The sequence below is a fragment of the Lagopus leucura genome, unplaced genomic scaffold (assembly GCF_019238085.1).
Source record: "Lagopus leucura isolate 7727_CA_CO unplaced genomic scaffold, USGS_WTPT01 Super-Scaffold_100004, whole genome shotgun sequence".
In the NCBI taxonomy this organism is placed as follows: Eukaryota; Metazoa; Chordata; class Aves; order Galliformes; family Phasianidae; genus Lagopus; species Lagopus leucura.
In genome coordinates, this window is record NW_024962264.1 from 53,775,424 (window position 1) to 53,800,774 (window position 25,351).

At 35.6% G+C, this 25,351-nt stretch overlaps 1 protein-coding gene across 1 annotated transcript in view; it reads left to right on the top strand.

The window, feature by feature from the left end:
• The window catches only part of ADGRA3 (adhesion G protein-coupled receptor A3), a 55,281-nt gene that overhangs the window by 16,328 nt on the left and 13,602 nt on the right, over nucleotides 1–25,351 (top strand). Inside the window, exons 3-11 of the mRNA XM_042871721.1 lie at nucleotides 6,222–6,293; nucleotides 7,535–7,606; nucleotides 8,280–8,351; nucleotides 9,964–10,124; nucleotides 10,601–10,814; nucleotides 11,720–11,884; nucleotides 19,112–19,313; nucleotides 22,268–22,417; nucleotides 24,948–25,109. Of these exons, the coding sequence (XP_042727655.1) occupies nucleotides 6,222–6,293; nucleotides 7,535–7,606; nucleotides 8,280–8,351; nucleotides 9,964–10,124; nucleotides 10,601–10,814; nucleotides 11,720–11,884; nucleotides 19,112–19,313; nucleotides 22,268–22,417; nucleotides 24,948–25,109 (1,270 nt within the window). The remainder of the gene's footprint in view (nucleotides 1–6,221; nucleotides 6,294–7,534; nucleotides 7,607–8,279; nucleotides 8,352–9,963; nucleotides 10,125–10,600; nucleotides 10,815–11,719; nucleotides 11,885–19,111; nucleotides 19,314–22,267; nucleotides 22,418–24,947; nucleotides 25,110–25,351) is intronic.

Genomic DNA, 25,351 nt, shown 5'->3' on the forward strand with positions numbered 1-25,351 from the left:
CATGTAATAAAAATATTTTATGAAACAGAGTTGAATAATCATTCTCTTGATTTGTTTTCTGAGGGAACTGAATCTGACAGGGTACCCTTGCCTAGAGAAACCCAGAGTCTTTACTGAGTTTTGTTGTGTTAAATACGCTGCTGTTTGTTAGGGAAAATATTTCATCATGATTTTCAATAGTCCAGACAAATGTTCTGCAGCTGGTATTTGAAATTACACCTTATCTCTGAATTTTTCAACTTGAAAGTTTAGCACTTGCCTCACTGTAAAAGTGTCTTGAGACTTCATTAACTAACCTTAGTTGTTAATCCTTGAATTCTGCCTTGATTTTTGTCTTTTCTGAAAAATAGACAAAATATTTCTTTACTTGAAAGGTCCACTTTGAAAGTTATTGCAAACAGCTTGAGGAAAGATGACTGTTTGAATTTATTCTGCAGCCCCATATATGCATGCATAGATTTAGAGATGATAGTTTGAGAAAATAACATGCTGTTTCTCTCACAAGTCTCACTATGCCTTTTGAGTATCCAAGATGAAAGATATAACAGAAGCTAAAGTAATTTTTTGCTTTTTTTTCCTACCTGATATGTTTGAAATGTTAAACATTTGCCTCTTAATCATATGCTTGGAAAAATGTGTTGGCTGAATTTCACTCATATCAGATTTCCTTCTTCATGGGAGGAATCTCTGTTGTGTATGTGATATTTTGTGTTATTTTTGCTATTCTAGAGGTTCTTTACTTACCCATGTCACTTTGATACTGATGAAAACAAGCCTTCTCTTCAAAGCCTTCAGTTTTTACATTGGCATTGGCCAACTCTCCCTAAAAAGCAGACTGTTTTGTTTTCCCTTTTAAGAAAATGAAAATATAATATTGTTTAATAAGATATATACACAATATGACAATATTCTTGCATTACCTTAATACTGAAAACTTTGTAAAGTGTGGGAATTCTAACTGAGAATAGCTAGAAAAGAATTGTGGATGCGTCTATGGAAGAGAATATTTAATCCATGGTAGAATTGTGAAATATGTACTGTTTCCTTCAAATATCTCCTGTTAAATGATTACCTCAGTAGCAACAGAGCTCTGGTATGTATGTGTATGTCAGGTAAAGTGAAAGAAAGAAGGTGATGAAGTTTGACTTTTTCTGCCTGTGTGCTTATTGCCTTAAAAACAGGGAGTACGTGTACAGAATGGTGTTCCTCTCTGGCCTTCAACACTGCTGGCAGAAGGTAGAGTGCCCAAGTGTCTGCCTCTTTCAGACATAACAGAAACACCCTCCCAGTTCTCTAACACTGCGTCTCTATTCAAACTTCAAAGCTGTTCTCAGTGCTGTTGTTCTGTCTGAAGAAATCATGGATTTGTTTTCCCACTGGATTATTTTTCTCTCAATACGGGAAAATTAGAATTAGATATGAAGGAAACCTCATTCAGTGACCCAGGGAGAGTAGAAAAAAGAAGAAATATTTACATTTCGTAGTGAAGCCTATATTGTTTTGAAAGGAGAATATAATTACATATATGCCAGTATTTGCTAGGGTAATCCAGGATGCAGTAAGTACTGAGAAAATTTCCAGATGTGTTTATTTTAATTTTCCTGTTTGTGTCAGTCTGTGTCTGTGCTCATAGGCATTAGCATGTTACCTATTGATGCAACTACTCATTAACCAATTATCTGTCATTTAAAATTTTAAGCATTTTAAATCGTTTCTTCTCACCTCCCAATGAGGGAATTACCATTCTATGAAGACTGCTGTGTGGAAAAGATACAATTTTGTGAATAGCTTGATAGAAGACTCTGAGTAAACTTTTTTTTTTTCCAAAATGATTTTGAGTAGGGGAGGTAAGCTATAGAAATAGTTTTAATTTCTTTTTATTTTAATTTTAAATCTTATATAGCTTAAGGAAACATTGCTTATATCAGGTTTGTGGAATTGCATGCTTGTCTTTTTAATTCAGAGTGGTGCCTTTAAAAGCAAAGAATGCTTACCTCTTGCTGCTGAAACTTCCTTACCACAAATGGGAATTCTGAACCTGTTTGTTCATAGTTTTGTGCTTGTCTGTTAATTTATGAAAATGTACAATTCAGTAATCCCTTATTTTGTAAACAGGGGGTAACGACCAAAATAAGAATTTCTGTTTAACTGGAGGTGGAATGTTTGTTTAGTACAGTAGAAAATGATTATACTGTGTATACCTCTACTCTGGTGGGGAGAAATTAATGGCTGAGTAATAGTGAAGAGGTCCAAGATTTTACTAGTAACCAGTGTCTGTTCAAAAAGATATTAAATGCTGTAATCTTCAGTGGCTTTACTAATGCTGTGTATTGTTATGATTTCCTGCCATTTAGTTGTAGAAGTAACTTCTTGCACAAGTCTATAACAGAGTATTTTTCATCATGTAGGTGCTTCACCTCATATAGCATTATCCAAAGTCTGACAGCTTAACTGATGCAGTCTGTTGAACCTTTGCATGGATAAGGAAGATTAGTTAATCTTTTTCTGAAGTGCCATTTGTCCTTGCACATGAGGGAGAGAGGAGGAAGAGACAGATGTGGATTTCGGTTAAATATTTAGGTACCAGAAAAATTTGATATTTATTAAACTCTAAATAATAACAGAGGTTTACCAATTACGTTTTAGAATTTAATAGTGCACCTTGGAAAATACGCAGTATAAAGGGAGTATTATTTGTGGACAGTCCTTTTTCACCTGTGTTTGTCAACCCTGATTTTATATTTTTATATATTTATATATATGTGGATGCCTGAAATAAATTAAAAAAAAAAATAATTAAAGAACTGAATAGTTTTTCAGGCAGTGGCAGTTTTTGATTATAGTTTCTGTTATGGTGTTGCGGAGCGTGGACTTTGCATTCTGCTAATGCTGGAACTTTTTTTCCAGTCTTTATGAGTGATTGGAGAGTGTCAGTATTCCTTGTTTGAATGTTTCTGAACAGAGAAAATGGTTTTATGGATATTCAGGAACTCGTTTTCTGCATCAATGTTCTGGAAGCTCTGTTTATGAAAGTTGAGTTAGACAGGAAAATTTTTCTTCAGTGTCTGCTGTGAAATTGAGTAGTTCAAACTATTCTGGACTGTTGGAAATACTGTAGAAACTTATTGATGGGGAAAAGTAGGGCTTCTTTTAGTGTATACCTCATAAAGCTGCAGGAGGGAGATGTTGGCTTTTATAATGATTCGTGAATTGTAATTTCTTAATTTCTTTATGTCCATTCTGAAAAGACATATTTTATATCTTAAGAGTCCCTGGTAGCCATTGTGCCCTTCCTTCATTCAGAACGAAGGGGTTGTTCAGTGGTACTTGAGAGCTAAATAATTTTTACGTTTCAGTAGTTGTGTCATTCATGCCTCCGAGATGCTTTAAGAATTACTTAAACAATCGTTATTGTCTTGAGACAGAAAAAGATAAATTGTAAATAATGTGTACTCTTAGGTAAGTAATGTATACATGCACTTTTAATTGCAGACAACTAGACACAGAAACATACAGTTTTATAATAAAATGATTTTTTTTACATGACAAACCATAGATAAATGTAAGTATTTTTTTTTTTGTTTGTTTAAATTTGAACCAAATAACATAAGGATTGGTTGTCAGGCATTCAGTGTTCTTTTTTCTTGTGAGGAGTTGCAATTTGCCTAATTAATCACATATTTGGGGAGAGAGCTTTTTTAACTGGACATAAGAAAATCCTTCATAATGAGAATGGTTAAGTAGTGGAAGAGGTTACGTGGTTCCACAGCAAAATCTCCATCCTTTGAGGATGTCAGAACTTGACTGGATGTAACAGCAGAGCAGCTGATCTGATTTAGTTGTGCTTTGAGATGGAGATGGACCATATGACCTCAACAAATCCTCAACTGAAGCCCTTCTAATGGACTTCCGTCTGTTTAAATAAACTTCTATTTGGACAGATAAATAATTATATCCTGTGGTGATTCTGTTGGTTAAGTTTTGCCAGAGAGAATGATTAAAATCAGCGAGTAAGAGGACTGAATTCCAATTGCTAAAAACCAGTAGTTCTGTTGGCACATATTTAGAAGCAGTAAAAATAGAACAGAGATCTCCAAGCCAAACATAACTTTTTAATAAGATTGTCTTCCCCACCCCTTTCATAAGACTCCCACTAATTCAACTACAGCTGCAATTTCTTCTAGAAACACTCCCTGTTCCTGGCGTCCTGGCAGTTGCACCCGCTCGTGCATCAACATCTCATACTATTTCTGAAGAGCTGCCAGACATGTCAGCACTGCCATAATTTTGTGCTCTTCCGATGTCTTTTACATTTCACAGTTTTCATATTTTAATGCCTTTTGAGAGATGAAGAAGAGTTGTCTTCCAAATGACTGCAGTGGGGAGGGGGATGAATCCCAACAGACTTTCCTGACTGTTGGTGTTGCAAGTTGAGAAAAAACTAACAGTTGTCATATTCAAGGTTCTGGTCTGCTTGTTTGTTTTATTGTTTCTTTATTGCTTTGCTATCTTAATACAAAACGTTGGAGTATACATCGTACAACTACTGTGAAAAGATGACAGTTGTGTTGGTGCTTTTTTTTTTTTAATAGTTCTGGTTTCATGATCCCTTCTGGAACTGGTTTTAAGACCTATTAAGGGAGGGAAAAAGCAAAATATCGTGTAAATCTGACTAGTCGCTTACTGTGAACTAATCCAAAACAGATTTCTGTCACAGTAAAACTCACCTTTAATTTTGAAAGTGTGTTGTTTGTTTTTGTTTTTCCACTGAAGTGTTAAATGTAAGTAAGAGATGCATCAGGGAGTTACGATTTGAATTAATGAAATTAAAGATCACTGATAATTTGAACTACTGGGTTTCCAAGGCATGCTGCCAAGACTTTTTTTCTCCTCAAGTGAGAGTTGCATGGCTTTTAAATTAAAGTTTTAAATATGAACAGTGTCATTTTTCTTCTTTGCCCCAAAGACTGATGGTAAATAAATGATGACCAACATTTCATATTCTCAGATTTGTCAGTGTCAGGACTGGATTTTTCAGCCTTCTTGAAAGAGCTTTAAAAATGTTCGCTTTTCAGATCCCTGTGCGGCAGTCCCTGCTCCATATGGGGCAAGAAAATGAAATTGAGATGAGAGATTGGCGTATATACCATTGCTTTGTTTAATTTTAATTTGCAATGCTGCAAGGTAAATGTAAAGTATTTCGACTATTGAAAATATGTATTAGGCTTGGCAGTGAGGCATGAAGCATGTGCCATTGTCTGTTGTACCCTATCTGACTCATCTGGCTGCAGGAAATGCTATTGTGAAATCTTGTGGCAAACTTGGGTTTCCATTCATGTGTATCTGTGTAATGGTAGATATAATCCTCATGTACTGTTTTTGTTGTTTTTTTTGGCAGAATTATTAATGTTGCAGTAGATTTAAATAGTTTTTTTTCTATTCCAACTCTAGTGCCTGAGAAGCTTTGAATCATAATACAGTACAAATATTGGATGAATAAGGAGGTGAAAATATTTTCAGCAGTGATAAAGTTTGTTCAAAACAGTAAATGCTGACAGATACTTTCTCTGATCTTTGAAGCTACACTGTATCTGCAATACATCTGAAGTTAGGCTTTAAAACTCCTATGTCACTTATACAGTTAATAAAGCAGATTAATAGCTCCGGTCTTCTGTTCTGAAAGTGGAAGATCTAAAAACTTATGCTCTGTGTTTTCACCATCTTTATTTGGGATTTTCAGCCAAAGCTTTCTTTTTTTTTTCCGGTAATATTGATGGAAACTTTCAGTTGTCTTCAGTATTTTTAGGATCTTGTTTTGCTGCTTTTGGTAGATGTTGGACAAGTATTAAGATGTGACTGAACATTATGACACCAAGATAAAATGCATTATACTGTATAATAAGCAAATATAGTACATCCTGAGCAGCTGTAATCTATTTGGGTACTATGGTAAAAATATCTTCTATTGTACCCCTACTGTACTGAAAACTGATAGGACATTTAAAATAACACATGCTGTTCATGTTCCTCTTTCTGGTTAAAATATGGATTTGCAAATTTTGAAAGATGTGATTGTGTTAGAAAAATGAGAAATGTATCATGTAGTGTTTTGGGGCAGTTTGCAAATTAGCTGAAACAATTTAGGTGTAATCTTGAATCATGAATGTCTATACTTAATGGGTAGTTTGTGACTGAAGTAATGTCTTAATTTTTCTCTGCAGGGATCTTAAGAACAACCTTATAAGTACTATAGATCCAGGAGCTTTTCTGGGGCTTTCATCTCTGAAAAGACTGTAAGTAGTATATCTAACCCATCAGTTTAAGGGGGAAGAAAAAAAAAAGATATCTTTTAATATCTTTATATATATCTACATATGTATCTTTATATATGTATATACACACACATATATATATATATACACTTTTATATGTAGGAATGCATATATATTGAGAGTTTTGCTGTCTAAACATATACACATTTACATCTATGTATAAATAGAAGAACAAAGTTCTTCAGTTGATCTGACTGAAGATCATCTACTGCATGTGGCTTGGAAGTCTCACTTGATGTTACTGGTAGTCTCTCTTGTATTATTCCTCTCTTTTTCTATTTCTATGACCTCCGACATCACTGGGTGAATGTTCAGTCAGAGCTTTGATGCCATCAAGTGTTGCTTTGATGAATGTTAAACCTGTCATGGTTTTGGCTTTTTTCTTCAAAAGGTCATAGTGGAACACAGAGTCCCTTGCTATTAATATTACACTGTAGCAACAGGGCTGCTAATGCTGCATTATTGAAGGTTGTGCCAATGTTTCCATTAACACGTTTCTGCAGGATTTATACCTTGACTCAAAACTGTTTCAGATGAAGCTTGAAAAAACAGGATGTCAGTTATGACAGCTTTTCTTAAAGACTTCAAATTTTCAAAATATCTGGAACAGATTTTACAGCATGGAGGTCTTAGTTATTTTTATTTTTATTTAATTTTGCCACTTTCCCTCTTATATTTTCATCACATATATTTGTCATTGTTTAGGTGATCTGGCTCACTTACTGTGGACCAACTATGGACTTCTTGAAGCTTAAGTTTTATCCCTTCAAGAGTTATTAGGAATTTTAGGATCTACATTATAAATAATGTAATATATATTAATATAAATATAGACATATCTGTGTGTCATAAAAGAACTGATAAATATTTTGGCAAGTAAAAAAATTAACTGAAGTAGCACATGAATATACTGTACAGATGCAAAAATATGCTTTGTGGTGAAACAAGCAAAGATCATTAAATAAGAAGTGACTTGAAAGCTCCATTTGAGCAAACCACTACTGCTTTAGAAACGGGTTAAGGAGTCTGCATGCATCTGTTTGTACATCTATACACCTGTGCCTTTTGATTTTTTGCTGAAAAAGTCTGTGTATATGGTGCATTCCAATATCATGAATTATAGGTAAAAGACTTTGGTTTCTAGACTGTATGGCATCTTGAAACGAGTTTATTCTCATGTTTTACATTCTTCTTATTTGTAGAGACTTAACTAATAACAGAATAGGCTGCCTGAATGCAGATGTATTTAAAGGACTTGTAAATCTTATTAGATTGTAAGTACAATTTTGTTGTATATTATTTCATCTAAGTATTTTTACTGTGTAAGTTAATCTTTTGTTTGAGTGGGACTCATTTGTTGTAAGCAAGTGCCTGAAGGACATGGAGCCTGAGATGCAGATTATAGTTTTTGCTAAACTGCTATAAGAAACATTTTATTGCAACTTGTTAGTAATGACGTATTAATTCACTGTGAACAGTGACATTATTTTTAAACTTCTTGAAATGCATAATGAACCATGCATAGAATCGCCTGGGTTGAAAAGGACCACAATGATCATCTAGTTTCAACCCCCCTGCTATGTGCAGGATTGCAACTGCCAAACCAGGCTGTGCCCAGAGCCACATCCAGCCTGGGCTTGAATGCCTCCAGAGATGAACATTGCTGGTTGTTGCTTTTAATAAAGTATTTGCTGTCAAATCTTGCTTGCTTCCAGGCTTAAAAATCTTGAGGTAAAAAACTTTTAGGAAACAATTGTTTTAGTTATTTTTTGCTAGACTGTGAAATTTGATGTAATTCTCAGTCATATGGACTACAGCACTGTGCCAGAATAGTATCGTGTAGGTTTTAAAAATAACGCTGTCCTCAAGAGGGAATTTTTATACAGGTGAATTTCAAATGTCAATCTCTTGAGCATGAGTTGAAATAATTCTACTTTTATTTCTTAGAAATCTTTCTGGAAATCTGTTTTCTACGCTTACGCAGGGGACATTTGATCATCTTGGTTCACTGAAGTCTCTGTAAGTACTTACTGCATCTGATTTTAAAATGCACGATCATTTGTTCTTCACAAAACGTCCTTATTGTATCATAAAACATTTCTTGGAATTGCCCTATGTTTGAACCAAAAATAGCTGAAACAAATTACTGCAATATTCCAGATTTTGAATGAGAGTTTTTCACATTGATGTGTGTACTCACTAGCAAAAAAAAAAATAAATTTTGTAAATGCATGAGAAATATGCGTACAGATGTCTGACGATTTAACTACCCTCAAAAAATGCTTGTTAGTTATTATATAGGTGTAAGACAATAAAGTTATACCAACTTCAGAGTTTGAGAAAGTTTTACTTTGTGTAATTTATTACTTCTGTCTTAAACAAATAGTATCATACACCCTTTTTTAATCAAGGGAACAAATATTTTAAAGGAAAACTTTAGTCTTACCTTGAAGCATGATATTTTGTTATACATACTGGTGGCTACATCTCAACCTCATTTTTCTCTTCTTTAATTTTATGAACTCAGTGTAAGAAAGGAAGTTAAAAATTTTGTCACTGCTTATGATTAGCTTGCATTTTTCTCTGATCATCTTTTACTTGTTCACTGTACTGGGCTTCGTGGCTTTGGTATTGAGAAAATTGATTGCATATAAAAGTAAATGTTTTCTTTCTTCCTCCGGCTTCTTTCAATTGTTAATAAGTTGTTACTACTGATTTTATTTTTTTTTATTGTATACAAAAAGATTGCTGTCAAAGAACATCATGGGTTTGGTAAGACAATCTGAAAATAACAGTTGCTGTTAAAAATATATGTCTGGAGGAATTATTGTGAACAAAGACTAAATGGAGTTTCACAAGGATGTTGATTTAATATTTGAAGTGCTCTGCCTATGATGATGTTCTATCTTCTAGACATTTGCAAAAATGAAAATTAGGCTTTTAATAGAGGTAAAAACAGTGATCCATTTTGATGCATTTTAACTCTTTCTAAACTGGTAGACTGTTGATGCTCTCTTTGAATTTAGCTGACTTCAACAGGCACTAATGGAGGGCCTGGTTTATCTTTTTAATAGGAAATATTAAACTATATGTAGGAGATTTTATTAATCACTGAAAAACCTTATATGATTTGCATATAGAGCAGAATAATCCTTAAGGTTGTGTGAGTAGTGCCTCGTAAGAGAAGTAAGTGAGAGGATATCTTTGTATTTCCGTTATTTTTTAATGTTATAGCATCTGATTGCTATAATAACCTTTTGCCAGTGAAGTGTGTTCTTATGTTGTGGTGATGCATATTCGAGTTCCCCGTTATGTTTGCTTAAGCAATGTAAGCTCTCTCAGTTAAAGAAATTACTAGAAATTATTTCATACACAGGTATGGCTCCCCTGATCTGTATGGGGAAGATTACTTTCCTGAGGGGTGTGTGCTTTTGTGCTGGCACCACAGCTTGCAATATGTTAGAGCAGCTTCCATTATGTAGTAGCAGGCCACGCAGCTGTGTTCTGGGGTTTGGTTGTCTGCAGCCTGCATGTCTATGACTGTGCAAGGCCATCTGCAGCTATTCCTGTAAAGCTTTCAGATATCTGAGTGTTCCATTTCGTCACTGTGTATACTCATTTTGCACTGCAGAGAATTTCAGACTGATTATCTTCTTTGTGATTGTAACATACTCTGGATGCATCAGTGGCTAAGAGAAAGAAATATAACCGTGCGTGAGACTAAGTGTGCCTATCCCAAGTCACTTCAGTCGCAGACAGTGACTGGTGTTAAGCAAGAACTTCTAACCTGTGGTAAGCACTTCTGACAACTAGTCCTTGTTTGCTAATTCATTCCCTATTCTATTAATATTGTTGAGTAGACTTTTTGTTTATCCGAAATTCAGATATGAAATTCAGGTAATGAAATTTGGTAATAGTGATCCTAAAGACTCATCGTTATTCCTTTTCCAGTGTTGCTTGCTTTCAAAAATACATCTGTGATTCTGTTGTGTATGTATGAATACCTGTAATGCTAAATTATAATTCTATGAAATTATGAAGAAATAATGTGTAGCCATATTTTCACTGTTTTGTATTCATTCTTCTAAACGTGGACTATCAAATTATTTCTGAATTTAATGGAATATATACTTTGAGTTTGAATTTCTGATGCATCAAACATCAGCTTATGTGACTGTATCAATAGTTCACAAATGTTTTTCCTCTTTTGAAAAATACTTACATGACACTTCTGGCTAATAATTGTGCTTTTATTTCTCGAATTTTAGAACCTCCTCTTGAATTACCGTCTTTCTATATGACTCCATCTCACCGCCAGGTTGTTTTTGAAGGAGACAGTCTACCCTTCCAATGTATGGCTTCATATATTGATCAAGACATGCAAGTCTTGTGGTATCAAGATGGAAAAATTGTGGAAACAGATGAGTCTCAGGGTATTTTTGTTGAAAAAAATATGATTCATAACTGCTCACTGATTGCAAGGTAAATGTCTGCAGTGAAACTGTATTTCTTCACTCTTGTTCCTTGCTCTGATTTGGTGACTATTTCAAGGACCAGTAAGGACCACATAGAGTGAACGTGTGTAGACAGAAATTTTCCTATCAGGGACATAGTCTGTGACTTCATATCTTACAGTAACTGGTTTTGGTCATTGTTACTAACTATTAAGGAGGGAACTCTATAGATTGTGTAGTTGAACTCCCCCTCCTCCCACCCGCTCCCGTTCAAAACAGAGCAGATTGTCCAGGGCTGTTAAAGTTGTATTTTGAGAAACTATAAAGATTTCCTAATGCAGTTAACATTAAATAATAGTTTGTGGTATGATACATTTGTCATTATAGAATGTTAAAATTGCAAAAACCAGTCTTAGGTAAGCACATGGAATTCTTTCCTCTTGTTTCTGACTATACCACATTTGTAATACTGAAGTTCTCCAGTGGACACTTACATGTATATAAGTATTACTTATTCCACTTACAGTAGATTTTTGACTCTTTCAGCATCTACAGAGTGATTATGTGTCTAGTAATTGTATTAGTAAATTAGAGATTTATCACAAATTATGCACTTAGGTAATTGTCTTAGTTTGACATTTCTGCAACAACTGTTAAGAGCAGTGGTAATTTGGACTTCCTGTCTCTTCTTTCATAAAGTGAGAAACTTTTTTCATAGCTTTTCTTTTTCTCTCCTGTCTTAGCATAAATGAGAAGAATAGCAAATATTTCTCTGTTTATTACAGTGCATTTATTCATTGATAACTTATAAGATCCCAGTTTTATGTAACTGGTTGCTTTTTCCATTGTGTATCTGTGCTTTCTTTGTTTCCTGAAAACTTAATAAATTGTTGCAAGATTGTTGAGGCTTGTTTGTTTATTCTATCTTTCCAGTGCACTGACAATCTCGAACATTCAGGCTGGCTCCACAGGAAACTGGGGCTGCCATGTACAAACCAGACGTGGAAATAATACGAGGACAGTAGACATTGTGGTATTAGAAAGTTCTGCACAATACTGCCCTCCAGAGAGAGTTGTGAACAATAAAGGAGACTTCAGGTTGGTTTTCAACTGAAGTTTTTTTGCTTTAAAGACACATACTTCGATCTTCATTTGTAAATTATATTGAATAGATTTTTATCTATTCTGGATTAATACGTTGAAGTGTACACGACTGAGTTAGTAAATTTTTATCTTGTAAATTTGCATCTTTGGAATAGATGGAAAGCAAACTTGATATTGTTATATTTTTATATATACATATAAACATATGAACTATTGGAATAAAACTTTTTGGAAGAGCTGTTAATTAGAGTATGTACTGATGGGGGTGGGTTTTCCACCAAGTTGTCTTTATATTTTGAAAAATTTGCTGCTCCCGTATAACAACATAACTATGCAAGAAACATGTAACTTTAGAAAATATGAATGCTGCTTCCTTTTTATGACTGATGGTGGAACTGTAAAGCTAGCTCTGATATTCCATTGTGCTGGATGTTGCAGAGTATTTTGTCTTTTCTTCTTACCTCTTCACCTGTTTTCCCTTTTCTGATCTTTCTGCTGCTGGTCACTCTTAACAACACGTTACTCCTGGAGGTGCCAGGTAGCTTCTGTATAGATTCTCTGTATGTAAGGTAATTCCCTTTATAATACTCTGTGTTGTACCTCCCTCCCTGCAGTAGTTTCTACAAATAATTAGTTTGTCACAACATAAATAAACCCTGTATTTGTAGGGTTTCATAACATTATAGCAACTGCTTTTTATTTGTGTTCATTTATGCTGCTTGGCTATGCTAATCTTCTGTCTGATCTATTTATAAACTTTAGTTCCTTTCTCTATGTACATTAGAGCTCTTCAGTCATCTTCTTTCTATAGAAATAAAACATTTTAAGGAATGAAAAACAAGTTAAAGTATGGTTTAACTTGCTTAATAGGGACATAGGGACATAGCTTATGGGGGGGAAAAAGATAAGCTTTCAAGTGCAGAAGGCCTCCTCCATTTGTAGTAAAAATTCAGGTAAAGAGCTGGCTAAGAATATTTTTTTGCTGAGTTCATCTTGTTCACCATATGGATGATTTTGAGAAGAAAAGTAGTGGGTTTCTGGGTACTAAAAAACTGTTAGTAAGGAAAGAAACTGTAAGCATGCTTGCCGCACAAAAGCAATTTGGAATTACTGAAGTTTCACTTTCACATTGTAATGAATTATTTATATAGGAAACACTGAACATCCTCTTTTTACACTGTGTTGGCTCATACTGCGGGAATGAGCACTACATTAGCAAACGAGAACTTCCTGCTTAAGATAAAAGGTGAAGAAAGTCAAAGAGATGGATGCTGTATTCATCAAAGAGCATACACATCTATTTAAATCACTTATGCATTTTTTTATGATACAAGTGTGAATTGTTCTTCTTTGATTTGCCATTAGAGGTGAAAACAGATGGTAAGGGCCTATTTCAAAGTGTTTTCCATTAAATTAACCTGTGCTGTTCAGCGACTGTTCAGTGTAATAGGTTTTACCCCCTCTAGAATTCAGTGGAAAGAAATAAGATTTCAGGAAATGTTCAGCTTATCAAAAGCTTCACTATGTCTGGGTTTATTGTAACGGTCTTCTATTTGTAGTTTAGGTAGAGTAATAATAAAGGGTAATTTTTTACTTTTGAGACCATATGGAGATAAGACTTTGACTAGCGAGAAAATGGTTCTGAGCAGATGGTTGTAAATGATCCTAGGTGAATGAGATTTTATAGTTTTTTAGTTGGAACTGGCTAGTCATTTTAGCTTGGAAGCAGCTTCAAAACTGGCAGCTAGATTTTTATCCTTTAGAAATGGGACAGCAAAGAGTAGCGATGGAGAAAGGTTTGTCTTCAGTGTCTGTGGTGCTGTAATAGTTCAGCATGAGTTCATAAAGATTAGGGAAAACAGTATTCATCATGGGAATGTTTTCTCTTCTGTTTTTTTTTTTTTTCTTTTAATATATTCATCCTGTGAGGCTTTAGCTAATATCCTGAAATATGTTACAGTCTATGAATGAATAGACAACAGAATTTATGTATCAAAATATAACCTATCGCTTCTGCTTCAGTAAGTCCTTCAACTGCTGTGGTGCGTAGTGTAAGTTTATTCTAGTAGTTGATAGAATTCTGTCATAAATGTAATTATTACCCTTTGGAAAACTGTTGGTGGGCTTAATGTTAAAAATGTAATAGTCATGTTGAAGTTAGATAATTACCAAGATATAATAATAAAAAACATTAGACTGCCTGTAAGCTAATGCAATTACGATAGCAAAACACATTGGTTACTAAAATTTACTGCTGCAAGAAATAAATGCTTTCAAAACAGAATTAACATGCATGAAAGAGAGAATGCTTCTGTAACCTCATTGTCTGGCTTTTTTTTCCTGAAATGAAATTATAGTACTTAAATGTTAATGAATCATATTTTCTCCCACAGATGTCTACTTTCACGTGTGTATGATAAACTTTGAGCACCTAATTATATACAGTGACACAATAAGAGAGCTAATACAATCTGAATCTGTACTTCTGCTAGCAGTTGGTTGAAGTGTGAAAGATGTTGATGATTCACAAGAGACAAATGCTGTCAGGCTTGCTTAGGCTTTTTTCTTTTTTTTTTTTTTTTTTTTTTTCCAATGACAAAAATTTCATGTTACAATTTGAACCCTGCTCCGGGGAGCAATGCCTCACCTTGTGGATGCACTGGAGTTGAACAGTTCATGTCTGAGAATGGTTCAGGTTGACATTCACTATGGAAAAATAGGGAAGTAGGGAAGCATAATTAGAGCTGGAATCAGTTTCCACTGCTGGGCTGTGCCTGTACATAGTGTGGTGTGAATGAGAGGAAACAGTAAGGGACTTAATTCCCCATCATTCCCTAATGATTGTACTTATTTGCGTTGATTTGGATATGTGAAGTAATGACAGGAAGCTTGGAAGCTTTAATTGTCCCACTGTTCATGTCCAGTTTATCACAGAAACGTAAAATGGCTTATGTTGGAAGGGACCTGCTGTAGGGGGCCTGCTTTGCAAGGAGACTGGACTTGATCTCTAGAGGTCCCTTTAGCACCTACAATTCTGTGACCTTTAGAATCTACTACTTCCAGCCCTCCTGTTATGGATAGGGTTGCTGCCTGCTAAATCAGGCTGCCCAGGGCCCTATCCAACCTTAACTCAAATGCTTCCAGGGATGGAGCATCCAAAGCTTCTCTGGGCAACCTGTTCCATTGCCTCATGACCTCTGAGTAAAGAATTTCTCCCTATCATCTAACTTAAATCTACCCTCCTTTGTTTAAAGCTATCCACTTTATCCTCTCGATATCTACTTATGTCTTCACCGATGCAGAAACTTATTTAAAAAAAAAAATGATGTCGATAAAATTATTTTTGTAAAGAAGTGGTCTTTTAGCATCTTCATGACAGTGTTTCTGGAGAACTTGGCATGCTAGAAGTTGAGTTTTGGCTGTATTTGAGGTACTGGTAGGCCTATGTGTTGTCTAATAGCTGTTCCAGCTGTGTAATCAGTTGTCTTTTTTTTTTTTTTTTCCGGTTGTTTTTTCTTCATTCCCTGAGAGGTTTTTATATCCATAAGAGATAATTCATCCTTTAACTTGTATTTTCTCCCATATGTGCTATTGGACTATGCTTTGGTTTGTCCATACAGCAATTTCAGAGACTTTTCAGAGACTTGAGACATGTTTACATGTTCTGGCTAACTTCCATTGTATTCTGTTTCCCATTCCTCACTTCCCACAGATCCATAATTTGTTCAGACTGTAATCAGTTGGCCAGACATGATCCAACAGTGTTATTTTTATTAGCTTGTGAGTGCGCACATAATGCTGTGCTAAGTTTGCTGCTGAGATTGCAGCACTTCAAAGTGATTTTTCTACAGAAGATATTGTCCTTTCTGCTGCCTTTCCTTTTCTATAGGAGATAAAATACCACATAATTATGGAACCTATTGAAGAATAGAAATTACCAGTGTATAGTGAGTGTATTTTATATTTTTATTTATCTATATATATATAGATTACGCACACATTATTTGAATTGGTTTACATTCCCTACGATGTCTGTACATCATAGAATGGCCTGAGTTGAGAAGGAGCTCAAAGGTCATCTAGTTTCAACCCCCCTGACACTGGCAGGGTTGCCAACCACTGGACCAGGCTGCCCAGAGCCACTTCCAGCCTGGCCTTGAATGCTTCCAGAGATGGGGCATCCACAACCTTTCCAGGCATCCAGTTCCAGTGCGTCACCACCCTCTGTGTGGAAAAACTTCCACCCTGATATCTGACCTAATCTTCCCGTCTCAATTTAAAAATGTTCCCCCTGTTCTGTCACTATCCACCCATGTAAGCAGTCATTAACATGTCATTCATTGCTGTTATTTTAAAACTGTGGTAATTGTTCTCTTCTTTTTCCTTTTAACATTGTCTATAGTGTCTAATTCTTGTGTTGGGTTTTTCTTCCACGTAGGGGTTGAATAGTGACACTTTAATTTCTTGGAGTGACTCCTGAGGTACTGAATAGAAGTGTAGTGCGTATTTGTTAGGTTTGATGAAGCGGTGCTTTAAGACTCGATCATTAGCTTCCAGATACTCAGAAATTCAGATGATGGTCATAATAATCCGTGTCTTGTATATGGATATATCCGTATCTTTCCACATCTTGACTCAGTCATGCCATTGCAGTACAGAGAATTGCCTTCTTATGCTGAAGCTCTTAGAAAAGACACAAAAATTTAACTCTTTGTTTTCTCTTTTGGCTTATTGTAATAATTGTCTAGTTTCTTCCATTAGATTCCTTACTGACTTGAATTTTTTGGTGATGCCATGACTCATGCATTCTGAGGATACCTGCAGCTTTCTTTCTATGTGTTGCTTGGGTTTTTTCTTTGTTTTGTTTTTCCAAAATGCCTCTTGACACTTTTCTTTCACTACTGAAGATATCTGAAATGACCTGTTGGAGTTTATTGGAAATTGATGGGAAATTCAGCTAGAGAGGACTTTTAGGATACCCCAAAAAGTTTTCTCTTTTAGAGAAAACTGGGATAACTCCAATGTCTTCGGTATGAGAACTTTATTAACTGAATAAGAAAGGAAAATGGAACTGATCAGAGAGTTGTTCGGTTTCTGTGTTTTTTTTTTTTTTTTTTTTTTTGCTTAAATTTTACTTGCCTGGAACATTCATCAATGTGTTCATTTCAGACTCCAAACACAGAAATATGTATTACAAAATTAGGTGTTCTAGATGATAGAATTGATTAAATGGCTGTTTATTGAAATACAGTCTGTATGTTTAAAAAACAAAACAAAACAAAAACTACAAATTTTAAATCACAAGTGTAGGCTAGCAATTTTTTTTCAGTTTTTGGAGACAACTGTGGTGTGTATAAACCAATAGAAATTCTTAAGACTGGGAAAGAGGTATGTTAGTTCTTCAGCCTGTTGAAAGAGAGCTTGCGTTAGCTTGTCTTGGTTATGGTACAGAAGGCCTGAGTTGATGAAGTGGATCTTTTGCTAGGTTTTAGTTAAGCCTAGTCTGTTAGGTTGTAAGAGTTGATATATTTAGCCTTCTTTATTGTGGGTACGTGTCATTTTTGCTTTGAATTTCAAGTATTAGTGTTCTGAATTATGAAATACTGCTTATTTGCATCTTTCCAGGGAGAGAGCAGGAAGCATGGGCAGGCCGTGACTGGCATTCCTTGTTCTCAGCATTGCAGCATAATTTAGGCCTGGTTTCTTTGTATTCTTATTGTTTCCTTTTGAAACAATTCTTCTTGAGTGATCAGTGCACTAAGATTGTATTGCAGTTTAATTTCCTGTATTTATTCTTACACTGACATAAATAAAAATAAGCATCTGCAGATAAAATATACAATAAAATTACAGAAGAAACATGGAGAATATTAAAGTTTCCTTAAAATACTTAGTTCTGTGTCATGTTAGTGAAAGGAGTCCTTTCCAAATTTCTTCATATTGTGAGTGCTTAATTCTCACGTGAATTTTTAACTGCTATATGTTTGTCTGCAGTATCAGTCACTGGTTGTACTACTGCCACTGTTTCTTAATCACTTTGAATGCAGTCCTCTGCTGTTCATCTGCAGCTTAGCATTAGTCTGAATGCAGTATATGTGAACAGGACAAATAGAATGCTTGCAGGACTTGCTACTGTATATAACAAGTATTTAGATAGCATTAATGCATTTTTTTCATGAAGTAAGCTAGTTTTATTAAAAAAAAAAAAAAAAAAAAACAACCCACGCACAACAACAACAAAAACCACTTGTAAACTGTTGTTATTAATTGGTAATTTACCCTTTCTATCAATGCAAGCTCTGGGACTAAAGGATAGAGCACAGTTCTACCAAAAAGAACTTGGGGATACTGGTGGGTGGCAAGCTGGACATGAGCCAGCAATGTGCCCTATGCTGCAACAAAAGCAGCATGGCCAGCAGGGTGAGGGACATAATCCCACACCCCTACTCTGTGCTGGTGAGGCCTGCCTAGAGTTCTACATCTGGATGTGGAGTCCTCAGTATAAGATAGGCCTGTTTGAGGAGGACCACAGAAATGATCCATGGCGTGGAATGTCTTCCCTGCAAATATGGGCTATGAGAACTGGGGCTGTTCAGCCTCAAGAAGAGGCGGCTTTGAGGAGACCTGATAGTGGCCTTTCAGTATCTAAAGGGGGACTGTAAGAAAGAAGTGGACAGACACTTGATTCCTTGTGGTGTGACAGGGGGAAATGGTTTCAAACAAAAATAGAGGAGGTTTGAATTGAATATAAGAAAAAAGATTTATTACACTAAGAGCAGTGAGACACTTGCACAGGTTGCCCAGAAATGTGGTGGATGCCCTGTCCTTGGAGACGTTCAGAGTCAGGTTGGATGGGGCTCTGAGTAATGTGATCTAGCTGTAGATTTCCCTGTTCATTGCAGGGGAGTTGGACAAGGTGACCTGTGAAGGTCCCCTCCAACTCAGATGGTTGTGTGATTTAATGAGCACCTTTTTCACATCACCTGCAACCTCATGAAAGTATGAAAAAATATGCTAGCATTAGTACTCGTTTTGTTAATAGTGCTCAAATATAAACAGCTTGAAAATACGGAAGGTGGGCCACGGTGGCCCTTTAAATAGTTAAGCGATGCTTAATTTTGAGTGTCTGTTTCATGTTGTAGTGCGTAATCCTTTTATTTACTTTCATGTAAATATCTTTCTCTTTTTATTTTATTTTATTTTTTGCTTTTGACTCCCCAGGTGGCCTAGAACGTTGGCAGGCATCACAGCATACCTACTGTGTACACGTTACTCTGCTGGCAGTGGGATATATCCTGGCAACTCGCAAGATGAGAGAAGAGCTTGGCGCAGATGTGATAGGGGAGGGTACTGGGCAGAAGAGGACTACTCTAGGTGCCAATATGCAAATGATGTGACCCGAGTTCTTTACATGTTCAATCAGGTAATCTGTGCATTTCTATAAAATCACAATTTTTGATGAAAATAAAAACTCTGCAGTCTGTCATTTCTTTTAAGTACGTAGCACTGGTGGTCTGGCTGAATTGTGATAAATGGGTATTTCCTGAGTACGATGGAACTTGTAGATTTATGTTGAGTGATCTATTTTGGCTGTCCTCTGATTAAATGTATCAGGAAAATTTTATTCTTGTGTGTTTGTGTAAAGCATAAAGAGAATTGAATGGTATGAGTAATAAATGTATTTGTCAACTGGATGCCTTATCCTGCATATGTACTACAAGGAAACATTTTTATTTTTAACAGAGAAAAGCTTTTGTAATTATAATAGTATAAAGTGGACAAATTCTGCTCAGTTCTGGCACAGTACACCCATAATTGTTTTTGTGGATAATGGGAGTTAACTAGGGATAGTAAGAATTAATGAGACTTTTCTAATCTGATAGAATTTATAAAGATTTTTTTTAGCATTTTTTAGATTTTTTTTAGCTATGAAATATTTGCATTCCAAATTCCTTTTCACACTTATCTCCAGTTTATGTACATCATTGCAAAACAGCACGTGTAAATGTTCCATGTATAGGCACTGCATTGTACAATACTCCATAAACCCTTGAGCCCTCTGGTTTGAGCTTGATGTTCTCCAGTGTGTCGTATCACCAACACCTGTGCAACAGATGGACGCAGGGATGTCTGAGAATGTTTTGTTATGATCTACACTGTAGTACATTGTTGCTGACTTGCTCCCTCTCTACTTAGCACTGCATATTTAGTAGCTTTTACTTTCCCACTCTGGTCCAGAGGACCTATGAACAGTGATGTGGGATATGTAGGAGGAGGAGAAAGGGAGAAAGCTGTATGTTGTGGCCCAGGGAGATTGTGAGAAAATGAGAGTCAGCTTCTTCACCCACCTAATGAGCAATAGAACTAGAGAGTGTGGTCTCCAGTTGGATATTAGGAAAAATTTCTTCTCTGAAAGAGTGGTGAAGTGCTGGAATAGGCTGCCCAGGGAGGTTGTTGAGTCACCATCCCTGAGGGTGTTCAAGGAGCAATTAGATATTGTAATAAAAGGCACGGTTTAGTGAGGAAATACTGGTGGTAGGTGACAGTTGGACTTGGATGATCTTGGAGGTCTTTTCCAGCCTTGGTGATTTGGTGATTCTGTGAACTATTTTGCAGTGTAGCTTCGCGTTCCTGGCACTTGGAGGTGCAGCCTTTGGCTGTCACATGAAAATATCAGGATTGAAATGTGAAGTCATGGTGGTGCTCTGTGTCCGGTTAGCAGGTGGGAGGTGTTGCCCCACTGGGGGACACAGCAAGATTCACTATTTGCTTACTGAGAGCTTTAATGAAACTGGGTTGTGTTTTTTTTAACCCTGGAAGTTCATCCAGCAGCACCTGTAGCAGGGCAGTGGTATAGACTGTGTACTACCACCCAAATTTGGAGCTGCAGTTTTTCTCGGGTTATAGAAGAATTTGCCAATTTAAAATAGGGGCATCAGAATGGTATTCTGGTTTCAGAAAAGCACAAGTATGATTTCCATGTGTGGAATTGGTAACTGTTTCTATTATCTGCTTTAAAAGTACAGGGACAGGTGTGTACTACAGTGAAACAGATTTCCATTTTTTTCCTCAAAGTGAGAAGAGTGCCATGTTTTGATTTCTGAGACTGATTTTTACTCATTAGAGCCTTCCTCATTTTATGTGTAGTAGGTTTGGCAGTCTTTTTAGCACAAAAGTTTATCACTTCACTGAGACATATTAAATGTTTTAATGATATTATAAGCATCATTAGAGTCTTTGTACACAAAGATAGTTGATGAGCTCTTTTGAACGTTAGAACTCTGCCAAGTAATTTAAATCAAATAGGGGCCTACATTTAAAATGGAAGAAAATCTTTGTAACGTAAGTTTATATTTCACTGTTATTGTTTTTCCTTTATTCAGATGTAGTTCTAGGTGGAGAGAAATTCATGTTTTAAGTTCAAAGAAATTATAAAAAGTACCTGACCTTGAAAGTTTTCATTGTTCAATGTGTATTATGACCTCGAACTGTGAGTCACATACTTAAATTGTAAGTAGTGTTTTGGAAAAAAATAATCTTCCATTAATTGCATTCAAATCTATGTATATGGACTAAGACCTGCAGGGACTGATGTACAGCTATGCTTATGTGGCAGATTACAAATACAATGGGACAGACTGGATGTTTGTACACCAAAAATTGGAGAGGCAAGATGCTTCTTGTTTGGATTATAATGGATAAACAGCAACTGAACATGAGCTGATAACATTTGCACAGCATTCTACTGTACTATATGAAATTTGCTGGTTTTGGTCCCTGCTAGCTCAGGTATTTTGGAGTTAGGTTTTGTTTAGTGGTAAAGAGTTTTTCAACCTGGTACTTATTTCAGAAATTAAGGAATTGAGCTTTGTCATGGAAATAATCTGTCTTGGGTTTGATTTTTTTTTTTTTTTTTTTTGTGCAAGTTCCATTATAAACACTTCTAGTAATTATAGAATCAAGAGAATGCAACAGCAGTGGTGCGTTAGAATTTTTTTTGGCTTCTCTTGCTATGAACCACCATGTTTTAGGAGTTTCACATTACTCAAGCTGTCATGCAAAACAGAATAAGCTTTTAACGGCACTGTCATTTTTGCTCTTTTTGGTAAAAATAATAACAATAATAATCTCCTTTCTAAGACAGTAAGACAAAATAAAATTTAAGGCCCGCAAGTCTTGGTTCTTCAGCATGTTAGAGAATGCGTTGCTAGCAGATAGGGTAGTAGTTCCTAGCTACTTAAACTGAACTCTCCTGTGATCCCTGTGGGGTTTGTTATTCTTTTTGGGAAAATGCTGGTTTGTGAATTGCTGAAGTGTTTTCCTTTGTCTTGTACTTACGCATTTTTAAAAAGTGAACATCGTTTCTTCTTTGTGCAGATGCCGCTCAACCTCACTAATGCATTGGCGACAGCAAGACAGCTTTTGGCTTACACTGTTGAAGCAGCAAATTTTTCTGATAAGATGGATGTTATTTTTGTGGCTGAAATGATAGAGAAATTTGGAAGATTTGCAGAAAAGTACAAAGAGGTAACTGGATAACTTGCCGTTGCATAAAAATAACCAGTGTCCTAAAGTATTCTGGGCAGTGAAGCCTTCTCAACAGTAGATGCAGGCACCGAGTTAGTGGTTTATCAGATTCTATCCCATTTTTTTGTTTGTTTAGTAGGTCTCTGAAGTTGCTGACCCATGGTCACAGACTTTGCATTCGCGCTGAGATCATCCAGCATTCACTGGACCTGTAATGTGAGTAACACCTCTGGTCAGCACTGGAGCAGGGAGATAGGTACAGTAAGTCTGTTTTTATTTAATATGGAGTGGGTCACGCAGGTTTTCATTGGTCTGTTCTTATCTAAAAAGATGAATAATGAAAGCCTCAGAGATCCTCTCAATAATGAATAAAACAAGACTTATGTTCTCCCCTCCCACCATGGTAGGATGTCTTTATTCAGTATTGAGCTGTATCTCTAAGGTTTTCAGAATTCCTACAGTTTGAAGGATAAGACATTAAAATAAAATCTTAGAGAACGCTCATTGTTGGGGAGAAAAGTGTAAGTGATGAAATAGTCCCACCGGTGGGCAGGAACTCTCTGTTTCATTGCTGAACAGAGGTTTAAATTGATCTCACTCTACAGTGCATGTTGGGCAGTTGTTGATTACAATGCCTTGCACCAAAAAAAAACAGCCAAATTTTCCTCTTCACCTCTCAGAAAAACATAAATGCTGGCTGTAAATTCTTCATAGAACTCCTTGGAGAATTTTCAGTCTACAATTCATTTTTACAATCATAGCTTGCAATTTTTTTTGGTACATCTTGCAATTATACAAGCAGTTCATTAAATGGCTGATATTTGTATTCAGCTGAAAGCATTTTAGAATGCTGTGCCATTAGTTACATTATAAGGATACTCTCTTCTACAGACAATAAATCACAGCTGAGAGCTTCACAATCTGGCATGTTTGAAGGTAATAAATGATACGGAGAAGAAAAAGTTAAATTTTTTGGTAATTTCACACATATCCTTGATGTTCTTTTATCTTAACTGGTTTGATTTTATATCAACCTTGTTTTAATTTGTTGAAAGGATGTGAGTGCAATTTCAATTAATACTCTACTAGTTAGGAAGACTGACATGTTTCTTGTTAGTGTCTCAGTCTGCAGACTCTTTTTAACTGTGGATATGATTTTGTGGTCACTTCAGTTTGCATTACAGTGGGCTATTCTGAAATATAAATACTGTAAATGGTAAAATGTTTCGTTTTTTTTTTTACATGTGAAAAGAAGCTGAAAACACTCAGAACGTTTTCAGTAGATTGTCATAAATTAGATTGCAGTTTGAAAAACTTACACATACCTTAAAGTGAAAGAATAATACGCAATATTTAAAACAGGAGTCCTATGATTTCAGGATCTTAACACTGATAATGTGTTGTAAAAACACCATCTGTAGATGTATAGGGCATGGTACCTATTTTAAAATAAAAAAAATAATAAAATCTTCATTAATTTAAGTAAGACCTATTCTTGAGAATTCAACAAAAAGTGCTTCAGCCTGTAGATTTTGCACAATGCTGTTTGATAGTTTTTGAGTTTTTAATGTCTGTAGGTTCTGTTCCTAAAAAATCAGTTCCTAAAACAGTGAATATTTTTATATTAGCATTTTTGCCTTTACTTTAAAAGATTTTTAAAAAGGAGAACCACCTGCTGTGTTCTAACCTTGCTAGCAATGTTCTTAAAAGTACAAAGGGTAATTAAAAAAAAAAAAAAAAAAAAAAAAAACCTTCCGGATGTGAGGGAGGTCTTTTCCATACCTAACCTTGTATTCTTTATGTAGAAAATTTGTCACAAAATTTAGTCTCTGAAAATGGCTTTTCATTCAATTCAGAGTGCATGCATTTTCACTTCTGGTGCAGCATTTGCCGCTTCCTAAAATGCTGCGAAAAATCCAGTGTAGATGCTTGATAGTTGTTGTGTACATAAAGGAATTCGGTTTGTTGGTTTGTATTTCGTCATACGTAAGACCAGGTAAGATATGTGAGCAACAACTTCATAACAGTGTAACTAGTGGCTTTGAAATCAACTCTGTACCTGTGGTTACTTGCCATCATTCGTGAATAGCTTGTGACCTAACACTGACAGTGTAAAACTAATGATATGCAAGGAGGGAATCAAAGAAAGGCATAGCCAAAGGAAGAGGAGTGGAAGGATTGTGTGCAAGTTCTTCCTGTATTACTCTGTTCCTTTTTTTTCTACCCAATGTGTGAACTATACCATAGCCGATTTATGGTTATTTGTTTTTATTTTAGGTTTCAATTTGATTGTAAATTGTTTTTTTAAACAATTAGCAGAGGAGAATGTGGAGTATTATACCTTTGAATCTTAATAAAATACCTGCATTTTTCATGTTTTTATTCTATAAGTGCACGGTAAATATGCAAATTGCATTGGTGTGATGTTTGAGTGTTGATGCTGAGAAGTAGTATTGCATATTCTGGTGATTATTCTCCTTGATGTATGTTATTGAAAATGCAAAATAACCATATTTCTTTTCCCTGTTAGCTTGGCGATGTGATGGTGGATATAGCAAGTAACATTATGTTAGCTGATGAACGTGTTCTGTGGATGGCACAAAGGGAATCCAAGGCTTGCACTAGAATTGTACAGTGTCTGCAAAAAATTGCTATGTATCGGCTTGCAAATGGAGCTCAAGTTTATTCTACTGTGAGTATGGATTTGTTTAGAAAATGTTTTGCTGATTATTTTTCCTTGTTTAATAGAACTTGACGTTATCTAAAATGTGTGCTGTTTTTTTGTGTAGAAGAGAGTAGAAATATTCTGAGTTCCCTACCAGATACATAGGAATAGGATTGCTTTTTGGTTGTTTTTTTTCTTGCATACTGTTACAGTTGAGAATCTCTTACAGGTTATTTGTTATTCTTCCTGTAATGCGTATGTTTTTATTA